The sequence below is a fragment of the Schistocerca piceifrons genome, chromosome 1 (assembly GCF_021461385.2).
Source record: "Schistocerca piceifrons isolate TAMUIC-IGC-003096 chromosome 1, iqSchPice1.1, whole genome shotgun sequence".
Lineage (NCBI taxonomy): Eukaryota > Metazoa > Arthropoda > Insecta > Orthoptera > Acrididae > Schistocerca > Schistocerca piceifrons.
Window position 1 is genome coordinate 312,177,320 of NC_060138.1, and position 13,648 is coordinate 312,190,967.

The following is a 13,648-nucleotide window of genomic DNA, read 5'->3' on the forward strand; positions in this document are numbered from 1 at the left end:
ATTTTTAGGTAAATCATTAATAGCGACAATGAAGAAAAAGGGTCCAAGGATAGACCCTTGCGGTACACCTGCATTGATTTCTATGATGGAAGAATTTAAATTTCTGACTGAAACGAATTGTTTTTGGTTACTTAAATAAGAATTTGTCACAGATAAAGTGCTCCCTCTCACCCCATAAAACTCTAGTTTCTCCAGTAGTATGTCAACAGGAATGCAATCGAAAGCTTTGCTTAGGTCACATGTTATTATTTTCAAAAGCTGTTAAGGTTTGGCCAATGATTTCCAAGATGGCCCCTGTTGTGTTCTTCCCCTTTCGAAAGCCAAACTGATTGTTACATAGGATATTGTGTTTTTCAAAGAAGTTGCTTATTTGTGTGCGTATCAGCACCTCAAATACCTTTGAGAATATTGGAACAATGGAGAATGGTCTGTGGCTTTGGGGGAGATGTTTGTCTCCTTTTTTAAAAACTGGGACAACTTTTGATACCTTGAGTGCATCCGGAAAAACTCCAAATTCTACACATTTATTAAAAATATAAGCTAATGGTTGGCGATTGAGTGTATTGTCTTTTTAATTATGTTATTTGATAACCAATAACAGTCCATACTTTTAGAACCTGAAAATTTGGACACAGCTTTTATAACATCAGCAGGTGTGACAGCCCACAATTGAAATGCCAGGTTAACAGGCAGTGGTGTTCCAACAAGGTTCATTTCAGATGAATTTGTAGCTTTGATACTGTTACTTATTTCTTTAACTGCATTTAAAAAGCAGTCATTTAATTCTTCAGGATCAAGCAGAGCTGTTTCTGTGCATTTCGGTGTATTCTCTTGTTTTATTATTTTTCCAACTGCCTTGCATTTATTGGGAGCTCTTTCTATATAGTTCTCCACTGCTTTTTTGCCAGAAGAAGTTTAGCTTTATAGTATTTTTTGCATTTCAGATATGACGTATGAATGTTCACACTCTGTTCTGCCCCTTGGTCAGAGGCTTGTTTATGCATCTGGTACAGCATATGCAAGTTTCCTCTAATTTCTACTAGCTCTTGTGTGAACCAGTTCAGACTTTTCTTTTTCATTTCATTTGGATATCTAATTTTTTTTTACTGGTGAGCAAGAATACCATAAATCTGTGTACTTTTTAAAGAAGTTACCAAAGCTAATTTCAGCTTCCCTTTATCCAGATTGACAATTATATATAAAGTCCTAATCTGCACTTCCTAATCTATCAACAAACATATTTATGTACTCTTCCTTCTCTCTTCGTACCACTATTACTTTAGATTCTTCAGTTTTAACTGACTGCCTCTTACAGAGTGTAAGGAGTAGTGGCTCCTGATCTGCAAGTCCACTTCCTGCAAGTCTAACTGTAAAATCCTCCATATGGAAATTCACAATAATATTGTCTATACAGGCATTCTTACGTGTGGCACAGTTATTTGTACAATAGAGGTCTAATGATCTTAGCATATTCAAAAATGTCCTAGCAACTGGTCTCTGTGTGTTTACCATTTCTATGTTGAAACCACCACATATAGCAATTCTCGTTTTACTCTTCAATATTTTTTTAATTATTAATACACATTTTTCAATAAACAAATTTACATCACCATCTGGCGACCTATATAGACTAACTACCACTATATTTTCATACACTAGTTTTACACAACTAAACTCCCCATCTAGCTCTGAGGAGTATGTAGATACATCAATTCTGGAAAACATTATTCCTTCTTTGACAAAAATTCCCACCCCCCCCATTCTTTCTCTGTTTTCTACATATCATACCCTTGGGGAATGAACATATTTACTTGTTCTTGTGTTAACCAGTGCTCAGATACACATATAACATCTACATGCTCAGTGCTACATAAATGTTCTAATTCTAAAATTTTATATCTAATGCAACATATGTTAACTTGTAGAAAAGTAAGTAGTTTGTCTCTGTCTGTATTCCTCTGAGAGCAATTTGACTTTATATTTGAAGTTGTAGGTTCCATTAATGTCTTTAATCTTGATGCACTGTGATCATCTGTGTTATGATAGTCACATACCTGTTCATCCACTTGATGACTCACTTTGTTAACTGCTTTCGTCTGTGAAACCCCTGCTAATCCAACCAAATATTCTGGTCCCTTGGTTGTGGTTTCTTTTTTCGGGTTGACTGCCGTACTCCACTCCCTTGAGCTTGATTTGCTGTTCTTCTTTTTGCAAGTAGGTCTCTCTTCTTATATGGTGCCTTCTTTCCTGCCACCTCATTTGCTACTTCTTCAAACTTTTGCACTGTCCTCTTGGGTAAGTTTATTGCTTGAGTAATTGACCTCTCTACACAGAGTTCACTTTCAAGGATTCTGTTGTTATTTGTGCTGGAGTTGTGTCAGTAACAATTCTCACTGATTCTTTATCTGAGACTTCAGTATCCTTCCATTCAAGTTCTATTGCTGTTTTGTACACTTTCCTGTTTGTTTCCACTGATTCATAAATCCTTGTGGCAATTAGTTCTTTACCAGTTGCATTAAGGTATCGCCCATGTGCTGTATAAAGCTCCTTGTTACTAGGAGTATCAATAAAACAAGTGTTATGGAAGCCTTTCACTATTTTTTTTAGTTTTCTGTTTGCAGATTGAATTTCTTGGTTTACACAAGACCATTCAGGCAGGTCATGTCTATGTGGTACACCAACTACAATCACCTTTGTATTTGTATTTTGTAATGCTGACAAGGCTTTATGTAGTGAACAAATTGCCAACTTGGTTTCATTCTTTGCTACATCATTATTCCCTGCCCAGATAACTGCAAAATCTTCATTTGTCAACTTATGGAAGTCATTGCATTTTTTTAGTATTACACTAGTGGGGGCACCTGGTATCACTTTCCCTTCAACATCATATTTATTTGAAGCTATGTTTAAAATGGTTCTTGCACAGTCTCTGCCATGGCTATCTGAGGCAATGAATATTTTGGGTCTCCTATTCACTGACTGACTCTCAGGAGCAAAGGTTTGCATTTTCATTGCTGCACCCATAGATTGGTTTTCTTTTTGAACTGCGTTCTGTGTTGTGGTATGCACACTGTGTTGTGAATCGTGATTTATGTTGGGTGCATCAAATCTGTAGTTTTTGCACATTTCTATCTTGCCTGATTCTCGCTTCTGTAGTTCGTTTGTTAGCAAACATATAATTGTTTTCGAATACTTAAGTTCCTTTCTTACTATTCTGAGTTCATTCTGTAACTTTTCGCACACACACGTTTTTAACGGGTCTGTTTTGATTTCGTCCATATTGTCACCGTCAGTACGAAAACAATCACTGCATTTCCAGCTTCTCACTCTATTCATTGAATTTACACATGAGTAATGGAATTTCCTGTTACATGTATCTTGTTCAGAGACAGCATAATGGAGGCCTTGCAGACAGGGCACAGCTACCTTTCTTAACACTGCTGCTGTCAAAATTACTAGTAATGTAAGGCAAATGTGATCACTGTGTACCTAACAGCAACCTATACCATGACACCAGGCACTGGGCCTATATGACAATGACAAATCAATCTGGCCATGTCCATTCTCCCCAGATTTTCCACACACTGATATGTCCATCATGATACTTCTAAGCAGAATCATGACTTGTGTGAAAAAATAAGTGGTGCCCCTGCTGTGCTTGATGTTACACTACTAATGGCACACCTCTCTCTGCTACTGCTTGAAGGTAAGCCATAACACTGGTCACAATGCTGACAGTCCTTAGTACTACAGACACGGTCACACTGCATGTTGATACTTGTCTTTCTACAAGGAACGCCTTTTCCTGACACAAGATATGTGATATGGTAGCAGCGTGAACAATGGGATGAGAAATTCTCCCTTATGCAAGATACCTTTTTTCTTCTTTTGTTTCACCAATACATGTTCCAGCACTTTTGTGCTATCTTCAGTGGCTTTAATTTTTATTTTTAACTTACATGATGCTATTGTCCATTCATTTTGGTAGCTATTCTGCTACACAATTGTCATAGTTTTGAAACTGTGGTGCATTCTCCTGTGTTGTAGGCAAAGTAAATAGGCTTAATTCATGACCTATGGTCGCTTGGCACTGCACTTTTTCAATTTCTCAAAACATAGGCAGCAAAAACTCTGCCTCTGTTTTGAGAAATCGAAAAAGTGCAGTGCCAAGTGACAAAAGGTCATGAAGTAAGCCTATTTACTTTGCCAACAACACAGGAGAATGCAACACAATTTCAAAACACAGTTTCAATAGCCAGCCGTATACTCACAAAAGGTAACAAAATGCTAGCTTATACACAGTGATTTTGCTAAATGGGGAGAAACTGCATGAAACTGTCCCTGAGAGGATAAGGAGCAAAAAAAGGTCATAGGACACATGGCCAGAAATGTGGATGTCTTTGGTAGAGGGTATTTGTTAATTCATCATGCCTGTACAATACAATGCAGTATGTGACATACTGTGGTGAGACCACCATTAGACAGTGTCTCTGAAGCAGCCATTATGGGTCTCTAAGTTTGTGCCAACATGACGCAGCAGCAACTGGTGTATGAGGGAAGTATGAAAAGTTCATGGAATCACCACTAGATGTCAGTGCTAGAACAATGCAGTTCGTACTTAATAACAGGTCATCCTTCATGAGTAAACACATGGGGTATCAGTGCTCTGGGTAGAGATATGTCACGTGGACATCTCTAGTTCCAGTGCAGTGATTTGTGAAGATGGTAAAAACTGAGATGCAAGCAGTGATTGAGTACTTCGTAAACAAACATGCAGCATGAAAGCAAAGGAAATTCATGTCAATTTTCAGAACACACTAGAGGACTCTGCTCCTCTATATTCAACTGCTGGCAAGTGGACAACAAGTTTAAATTTGAGCAGAACAGCTTAGATGATGATCCACATAGTAGTTAGCCAAGATGTGTCACTACTCCACAAATTATTGAAAAAGTGCATAAAATTGTCATGTAAAATCGCTGACTGAAAGTGCAAAAATTTCTGAAGCTGTAGGGATGTTATCTGAATGCATATACCACACTTTATAAGTGCAACTGGATATAAGAAAATTATCTACTATGAGGTGCTGAAAAGTAATCCCTCCAATTTTTTTATGTGAAAACTCTTAATAAACTTTATTAATATTCTACATCTTTATCTTCATATCTACCTATCATGATCATCCTGGATATGAACAGATTTCTTCCAGTGAGATCCCAGTTTGTTCACACTGTAACTGCAGAATGTTTGACTTTGTGGATGGGGCCACAACTTCGCCTCTGTTTGCACCACTTCATCACTATCAAAGTGAAGCCCTCAAAGGTGTCGGCTTTAGAAACAGATGAAAATCAGATGATCAGATGATCAGAAACAAAACAGTAGTCAAAACAATGGAAGCACATTCATTCACTATCACCATAGAAAATAAAAGGCAATACAATTGGCCTGAAAAATCATAGTGTCATTTTCTTGGATGCAAGCAGGGTTCTGCTGATAGATTATGTTCTCATTGGCCGGACAATTACAGGAAAATACTATGCTAACTTCCTGGATCAACTACAGAAAAAGACATGTGAAAAAAGGCCATATTTGGCAAGGAAGAAAGTCATAAGACAACATGTGCCCACACACAAGTGTCATTGCCATGGGAAAAATAAATGGACTAGAATATGAACTGTTGCCACAACCAGCTTATTCACCTAATTTGGCTCCATCAGACTTCCACTTCTTACTAAAGCTCCAAATTTTCCTCAGTGGCTGGAGAGTCTCTTCAAACAAAGAACCAACAAGTGAAGTTGACAGTACTTTGCAGGCCTGGAGAAATCTAACTTTTGAGATGGGACCAAGGCATACGAACATCACTGGACCAATTGCATTAGCTTATAGGGAAACAATGTTGAAAAATAAAGAAGTTTCACTGAGGTAAGTTGTTTTCTTCTGTTCCATTTTGAAAACTTCTAAAACACTGGTATAGTGCCTGTACGTCCTGCACACATGCCTCCATCTACCATGGGAGAAAGGGTCACTCACAGGAAGTGCAGATATGCCTTGCCTGGCATGACTGGCCCATGAGACAGTTTCCATAATCCTTGCCCACACATTCAGGCTGAACTGGTGCTGGCGGCTTGGTTCCACCATACCACTTGGGATTGTCTGTGGCCCACATGTGGGTGTTGTGGAGGCTGACAATACTACCACTTGTAAAGGTAGCCTCACCTGTGAACAAGATGCATGACAGAGACCCCAGCATCATGGTGGATTGTACACCAAACCAGCAACAAAACCCTCATGGCAGTTGTCATGGAGAATGTTTCACATGGTCATCTGGCTGGTGGGCCACCTGCTTGGTGCTAATACCAGGATCACTTTGTACAGTGTTCAACATCTATTCTCCCAAGCCTATGTAAATACTGGGTGCACCCACATTTCACAGTTTCCCATTCGTGTAAAGAAGCTGGTCCCACCATATGAAATGGTGAAACACTATTCAAAACAGTTTATGGTGTGGTTGCTGTCAGCAGGAATACTTTTCCTGACCAGTCATGCTGCTGCCTGCCTACTGCCATTTACCTGTCCCTATGTAAAGACCACATTGATTTGTTCCTGGTTGATGTACTAGGCCATTGTCTCTATGTGCCACACTATATGACATGCCCCCACCAGACTGAGTCAGCAACAGGAGTGAAGTTGATGTCCCTAGCACTGATGTGTAAGTGTGCCACCGCCACAGGCAATATTAATGGTCTCACTAATGTTGTAGTGTGGAGTTAAAGCACTAGTGCGGACAACATTCCAACTTGTATGGAATGTTCTCATGGGGGCTTTCAAGCACTGAAACCTACACTTCCAAAGATATTTTATCTCCAACTTCAAATGGCTGTACCTGCCTTGGGATGCATTTCCAGCCATATATCGATATGTCCATGTGACATTGTTGTTCCTTACCTTCTCAGGAGCCATTTCCTGCAGTTTATTATCATTTTGCAGAATAACCCTCTATAGAAAGATTAGTTACACAAACAAAGAGGGGTAAAGTTCAGATGATAAAAGACTACTTACGTATTATACTAAAATGTCAGTAAGGATTCCAGATACCAGCAATTTTAATATTAATAATAGGCAAAATCTTCTGAACACCAATATGTATCTTTTGTTTAATCCATTACTGACAATGCTAGTCAGTTAATGATCATATTAACAATATACAGTGTGATATGGAATGCATCAGTTGAGCAAAAAGTTGTACACACTACCAAAAGGAAAAGGTTATCTTTCTCCACAATGGTTATAGTGACAGAGGGAGAGATCAGAAGCATATTGTGCTATCAACTAACCATGAATTGGGTGAGCAATGAAAATAATGAGGGGGCACCAAAGTTCATGGCATTTTTATCATATGCAGGTAGCATGTGCAACATGACTGGTTATATTCTGTGAAAACATGATGTGAAGTATATTTTCGACCAACTGCTAAGATTAGGATATGTAAAGGATGGTCTTGGTTTATCTGAGGCAAGTGTGCATCATATTTCTAGCAGTTGTGGTGTGTTATATATTGACCTGACCATCAGTATGAGGAGGATCGGTGTAATGGGCATAAGTGACACACATGCTAATAACATCCTAGAAAATCAGCTATTTCTGAACATTGCCTTAGAATTGCCAGTGGAATATAACTTAGAGATTCTGGCATGCAGTTCCAGCTATTGGGATAATTTATTAAGTAAACAACTGAGATTAAATTAGCAAGTGAGCTTATAAACAGAAATGGAAATTTTTGCATAATTTATGCTCGGAGTCCACTCTCTCCATTGTCATACAAAAGATAAACAGAGTTATTGCTCATCTGTTGGTAATTAATATTCACTGTCAGTAACTTTTGATTGGCATTGGTCTTTGGTTGTGTGGTGGCTCAAGTGTGTGTGTGTGTGTGTGTGTGTGCATGTGTATGAAGTTTCCAGCAATGTGTGTAGTTAAAGCCAAAAACTTTTTATCTCTCTTATTATTTGCTGTTTTTACACAATGGTAGCTGGAGGAGGGATATTTCATCAATGTAAAATAAATTAATAATACTTAAATCAATTAGTAATATTGACAAAAATATCTCATATCATTTGTACGGAGTGTAGCCATGTATAGAAGTGAAACATGGATGATAAACAGTTTGGACAAGAAGAGAGTAGAAGCTTTCAAAATGTGGTGCTACAGAAGAATGCTGAAGATTAGATGGGTAGATCACATAACCAATGAGGAGGTATTGAATAGGATTGGGGAGAAGAGGAGTTTGTGGCACAAATTGACAAAAAGAAGGGACCGGTTGGTAGGACATGTTCTGAGGCATCAAGGGATCACAAATTTAGCATTGGAGGGCAGCGTGGAGGGGTAAAAATCGTAGAGGGAGACCAAGAGATGAATACACTAAGCAGATTCAGAAGGATGTAGGTTGCAGTAAGTACTGGGAAACGGAGAAACTTGCACAGGATAGAGTAGCATGGAGAGCTGCATCAAACCAGTCTCAGGACTGAAGACAGTAACAACAACAAACATCTCATATTATTTTGTCTGTTCATATTTATTTACTCAGGTCAACAACAAGATTTGTATCATGCACATGCCTCCATATTTAAATAACAAGGCATACCATTAACACAAAGTATAAAACAATAATAGCTCTATCAATGGACATTGTGGAATTCTCATTGTAATTTCTTCCAAGGCAAATGGTATGGTATATTTATGTCTATTACTCAACATAAGTAACTTCCCGTTTGTAGGAACTAGATTGAGCATCTGTTCAACAATGTATTCAACAACAAAGTAACTTCTTTAAACAAAACACTTGTATAACCAGAAAATTATTGAATTCACACAGGGACAGATGGGTTGACCAATACTTTCTTCAGGAAGTACATGTCTCAGTAGAGACAACAGACACATAAAAATAGAGAACAATGCTTACAGCTGAACATTCTGTTTATGCAGATTCCCCCAACATCTCTCACTGATAATATCAAATTTGTGGGTGTGTCATATATTGTGTATTTCAAATGTTAATGAGGACTACGAAAAATATAATGCATACTATATCATCATCTGCTTTCTATAAATTTTAGTAGTAGTATCTTTACTCAGAAAATAATTGCTCCTGATTCAGTATATATCCCAATGATTAAAAGTTTAATACTGGAACTTTTGTAAGCCTGTGAGTTTTCAAAAAATGTATTTAACAGGAAATCAATGACTGAGCTAGAGTTGTGCATCCTACAAATTTTGTTAACTACATATCATTTAGAAAATTGTTTTCCCTTAATTGTAGTTTTAAGTACACAACATCTTTTGGTAATTCCCATTCAGTGAAAGGTTCATCATATGTTTCAGGGTATGAAGGAGAAAGGATAGGGTTGGTCAAGTTGATCAGGAAGTTGATCTTCAAGTTGTCTTTTATACATTTTATAGGTAGCCAGATAAAAAGAGGATGCTGAAGCTGTTGCAACACGGGTCATGAAGAGTTCAGTAAGAACCATCATATCTACAGAAATAACACCATTAAGGAGCAGCCCCAGAATAGTTGTTGATCTTTCATGAACCAGTAGATTATGAAGCATGGACCACACCTGGGATGATCTACATCTACATCTACATCTACATTTATACTCCGCAAGCCACCCAACGGTGTGTGGCGGAGGGCACTTTACATGCCACTGTCATTACCTCCCTTTCCTGTTCCAGTCGCGTATGGTTCGCGACTGCCGGAAAGCCTCCGTGCACGCTCGAATCTCTCTAATTTTACATTCATGATCTCCTCGGGGGGTATAAGTAGGGGGAAGCAATATATTCGATACCTCATCCAGAAATGCACCCTCTCAAAACCTGGACAGCAAGCTACACCGCGATGCAGAGCGCCTCTCTTGCAGAGTCTGCCACTTGAGTTTGCTAAACATCTCCATAACGCTATCACGCTTACCAAATAACCCTGTGATGAAACGCACTGCTCTTCTTTGGATCTTCTCTATGATGATGCATACATTCCCAAGGAGGAAACATAGCATTCTCAGCATTCCTTCCTACTACATGTAACCAGGTACCAAACTTTTGCACAGAGCCAATTAAAAGTGATGAGGGTGGTCAGTGAAACATGTCACTTGAGATATTCCAGAACTCAGTAATGTCCTGAATGTCTGTTGCAATATCTTTGGTCCACTATTATCCTGGCTGCAAGTAAAGGAGGCTTGTAGAAAGGGGACTAGCAGTTCTAGAGGTGTGGTGTCCACAGTGGAGATGTGTCCAACACTGTCACTTATTGTTACTGATTCAGTGCAACAGACAGGGGATGAAAGTGGCAGTGGATATGTACAACATCCAGTGATCACTGCCACAAATGTCATTATCTAGCAATCCTGTAGCAAAGCCATGAGATTTGAGAAAGTGACTGTAATGTTGATAATCAAAAATGTGCAGTTGGGAGCAATTCTTCTTCTTCTTGGGCACCATCATTGAGGAGGCACAGGTCCAAATTGGAAAGAAGTTTGTCAACCAGGAGGCCCCTACCAGGCGATGTGGTATTCTCCTACAGTGGTGGTGTACATTGAAATCTGTTAGCAGGAGAAAAGGGGAGGATGGTGGGAGAGTTATCAGATTAAGGCAGCCTTCTCAAGGTTTGTAAGTGCCCCACCTGGGAATAACACAAATGGTGATCACTGGGGTGATTAAACTCACACTGTTATTGTTTCCATTGTGATGTGGAGAGGACTCCACTCACTGATGATATCTGTGCAAATTAGCGTACAGACCCCTCCACATGCCCTCTTGGAGCCAGTATAGTTCTGACAGCAGTCACAGTAACCTCAAAAAGTTGGAGAATTCTCATAAGTGAAATATGTTTATTGGAGAGCAAAACATGTCGCAGAATGGGAAGACATCAGTTGTTGCAATTCTTGTATGTGACAGCAGTATCTATTGCAGTTGCATTGAATTATGTCCTTAATGTTGTCCACATTTGGCATGAAGGGGACAAGGAGGCAGGCCACACACCAGGGGTCACTGTTTGTCACTGGTGGGGATAGAACAACATCAACCAACATAAGTTCTGTGCCCAATGGTGTAGAGTCACTAGGGTAGCCTTCTCCCAAGATTTCATCTTCATTTCTTTAACTACTTTAGAAGGTTGGGATCCTTGTGAGGGCTTTCCACTACTTCTCAGCATATGTGGAAAGGTAATTATTCAGGCACCAATAATGTGTTCTCCCAAAAAGTTACCACCATACAGGTACCTGATTCTCTACACACAGACTGACTATTGTGCTGTGTATTGGGCAATATTCCCAACATGGAATCCACTTCTGTAATACATTTTGAAAATACAGAGGTCACACTCTGACGTGGACACCATACATGAGTTGACTAAAAAAAGTGGTGTAAAATAAATAAACAAAGTGAGAAAAAACTGATGTCTTACAAAGAGACTAGTTTGCCAACAGGGAGCCTGTCCTACAGGTCACGTCTGAGAAAAGGTATAGTTAGAGGGTAAGACTGCACCACAGAAAAGAAAGAAGGGCCTCATGCTCATTGCCCATGTACCCACAAAGAGATGTAAGCCCTCTGGGGTTGTATACTGTATTTAATGTAACTCTTTTTATACCATATGGTCATTATGTGAACATAATGTAAAATATGTAGAATGCCTGGATAGATGTAGGAGAGGCCTCATGGCCCTAAATTTGTGAGGATAAATAAACTGATTAGTAAAATAAAATCTCTCCCTTTGTCATGTGGCGGCTCCGCTGCTGGATGCGAGACTTTCTTGCGTGATGCCACTTAGGTGACTCACCCAGTCCCCAAACAGAGAAAAACTCTGACCAGACTGGATCGATCCCAGGCCTTTTCTCTTAGCAATCTGCTGTACTAAGCCCGCAGCTATCCAGGTAGACCTCATAGAATAAAATAATGTGCTAATTAATGACCACAGAGACTGAATTGTAGGTATAGCATGTAACAGACTTCATTTAATTTGTAGTATTCTCAGAAAGTGGTGTGTACACTATAAAAAAGAGGAAAAAGAGTTTTGTATGAGGAAGAGAAATATGATTTATAGTTGATAAATAATTTTTAGTGCTTATTGCTTACGTGCAACATAAAACAAGCATTCTGCAGATGTTCCACCAGTCATGTAAGGAACATCATTATATACACCCTGAGACAGAAGCTCTGTTGGTTCTGCTGTTAGGAACGCTCCGTCATGCTGTGGTTCAACACTGGGCACAAACACCATTTGAAATATACCCATGATATCCTGTTTGGAAACAGTAATTCATTCTTAAATTTCATATTTTCATAGTTAAAAATGATGATAAATGGTTAATTAAGGAAATTAATTTATAGACTCTTGCTATATGCAGAATTCTGCATGACCGCAAACATTGTTTTGATAGTTCCTTAACCATGGTCTCTCTGAGCACAATTTATTGTATATGATTAATTTTAATGAGCAGGAATTATGACAGTAATCCAGTATACTAATCAATGTCACTTAAGCTAGAGAAAGAAAGTAGAAACTTACCTCCATAGGCAGAGCAGCATATGGATTTGAGACAAGTTGGTAAGCATCCACAGTTAACAAGAATTGTACTATGTCTGTAGTGTTGTTTGCACCAGAATAACCAAAACTTTGGGCTAGTCGATATGCTCTGTCTCTTGTGTTTCTAGCAAATGCCCAAGGGTTGAGTGCAGCCCCACTTTCAGCTATTGCTTTGTGAAACAAACCTGGTAATAAATGTTAGATGTGTTCACAAGTAAGTAGACTTTTCTCATATTTTACATATATCTCTGCACACCATTAATATTACCAGGAAGCTTTACAACAATAGATAATTGTGGATGGATAATTGAGCTACAGGTGCTGGACATGAGAATACATTTATCCACTATTTGATACCTTTTGCTAATGGTGAAAGCACAAGGTAATGGACAGAAGCACCACCAGCACTTTGTCCAAAAATGGTGACACTATTAGGATCTCCTCCAAACACAGCAATGTTCTGTTGTACCCATCGTAAAGCTTGCACTTGATCCTTCATTCCCATGTTGCCTGGTACTACAAGATCTTCTGTACTTAAGAAACCTGCAACATATGAAGAAACAGGTGGTAGTATTTTAGCAAGATATGAACACTTCACATATAAGCCCTACCTAGTTCAAAGATCACATAATATCTCCACAGTCCTGGCATACTACATTTTATCTAAAATAATGTTTAGTATTTACACTCAAAAATATGAGTTTTTTAAGCAACAAGAAGGCATAGTAACAATTGTCTGTTATGTCATGGTGTCAAATGTTTCAGGTCTACACACTCAGGAAAATATTTGCTGATCAGTATACTGTTTTCTCGAAGAATGGAAAACTTCATTGCATGTTGTTTGTTTCTCCATCAGATGGCCTGAGTAGCTTTTTCCTCCTCCTACTCATTCTTTCCTGTACCTAATGTTATATCCTCACTTCTTTTGTCCCATACGTTAAAAAGTTAGAGCTATTTATTTTTCTGTGTTTGTTTCTATCAAGTTATCTAAGTCCTACAGCAATCCATAATTAGACAGATAAGGCAATTTTTATGAATTCCTATTCATGAATTTAATTTATAATCTGAATTTACAT

The 13,648-nt window shown here is 38.6% G+C and overlaps 1 protein-coding gene across 1 annotated transcript in view; it reads right to left on the bottom strand.

Annotated features, from left to right (window-relative positions):
• The window catches only part of LOC124804954 (esterase FE4-like), a 103,460-nt gene that overhangs the window by 56,156 nt on the left and 33,656 nt on the right, over positions 1-13,648 (bottom strand). The window contains exons 5-7 of the mRNA XM_047265345.1: positions 12,930-13,115; positions 12,555-12,757; positions 12,122-12,287 (exon numbers count right to left, since the gene is read on the bottom strand). Coding sequence (XP_047121301.1) covers positions 12,122-12,287; positions 12,555-12,757; positions 12,930-13,115 — 555 coding nt within the window. The remainder of the gene's footprint in view (positions 1-12,121; positions 12,288-12,554; positions 12,758-12,929; positions 13,116-13,648) is intronic.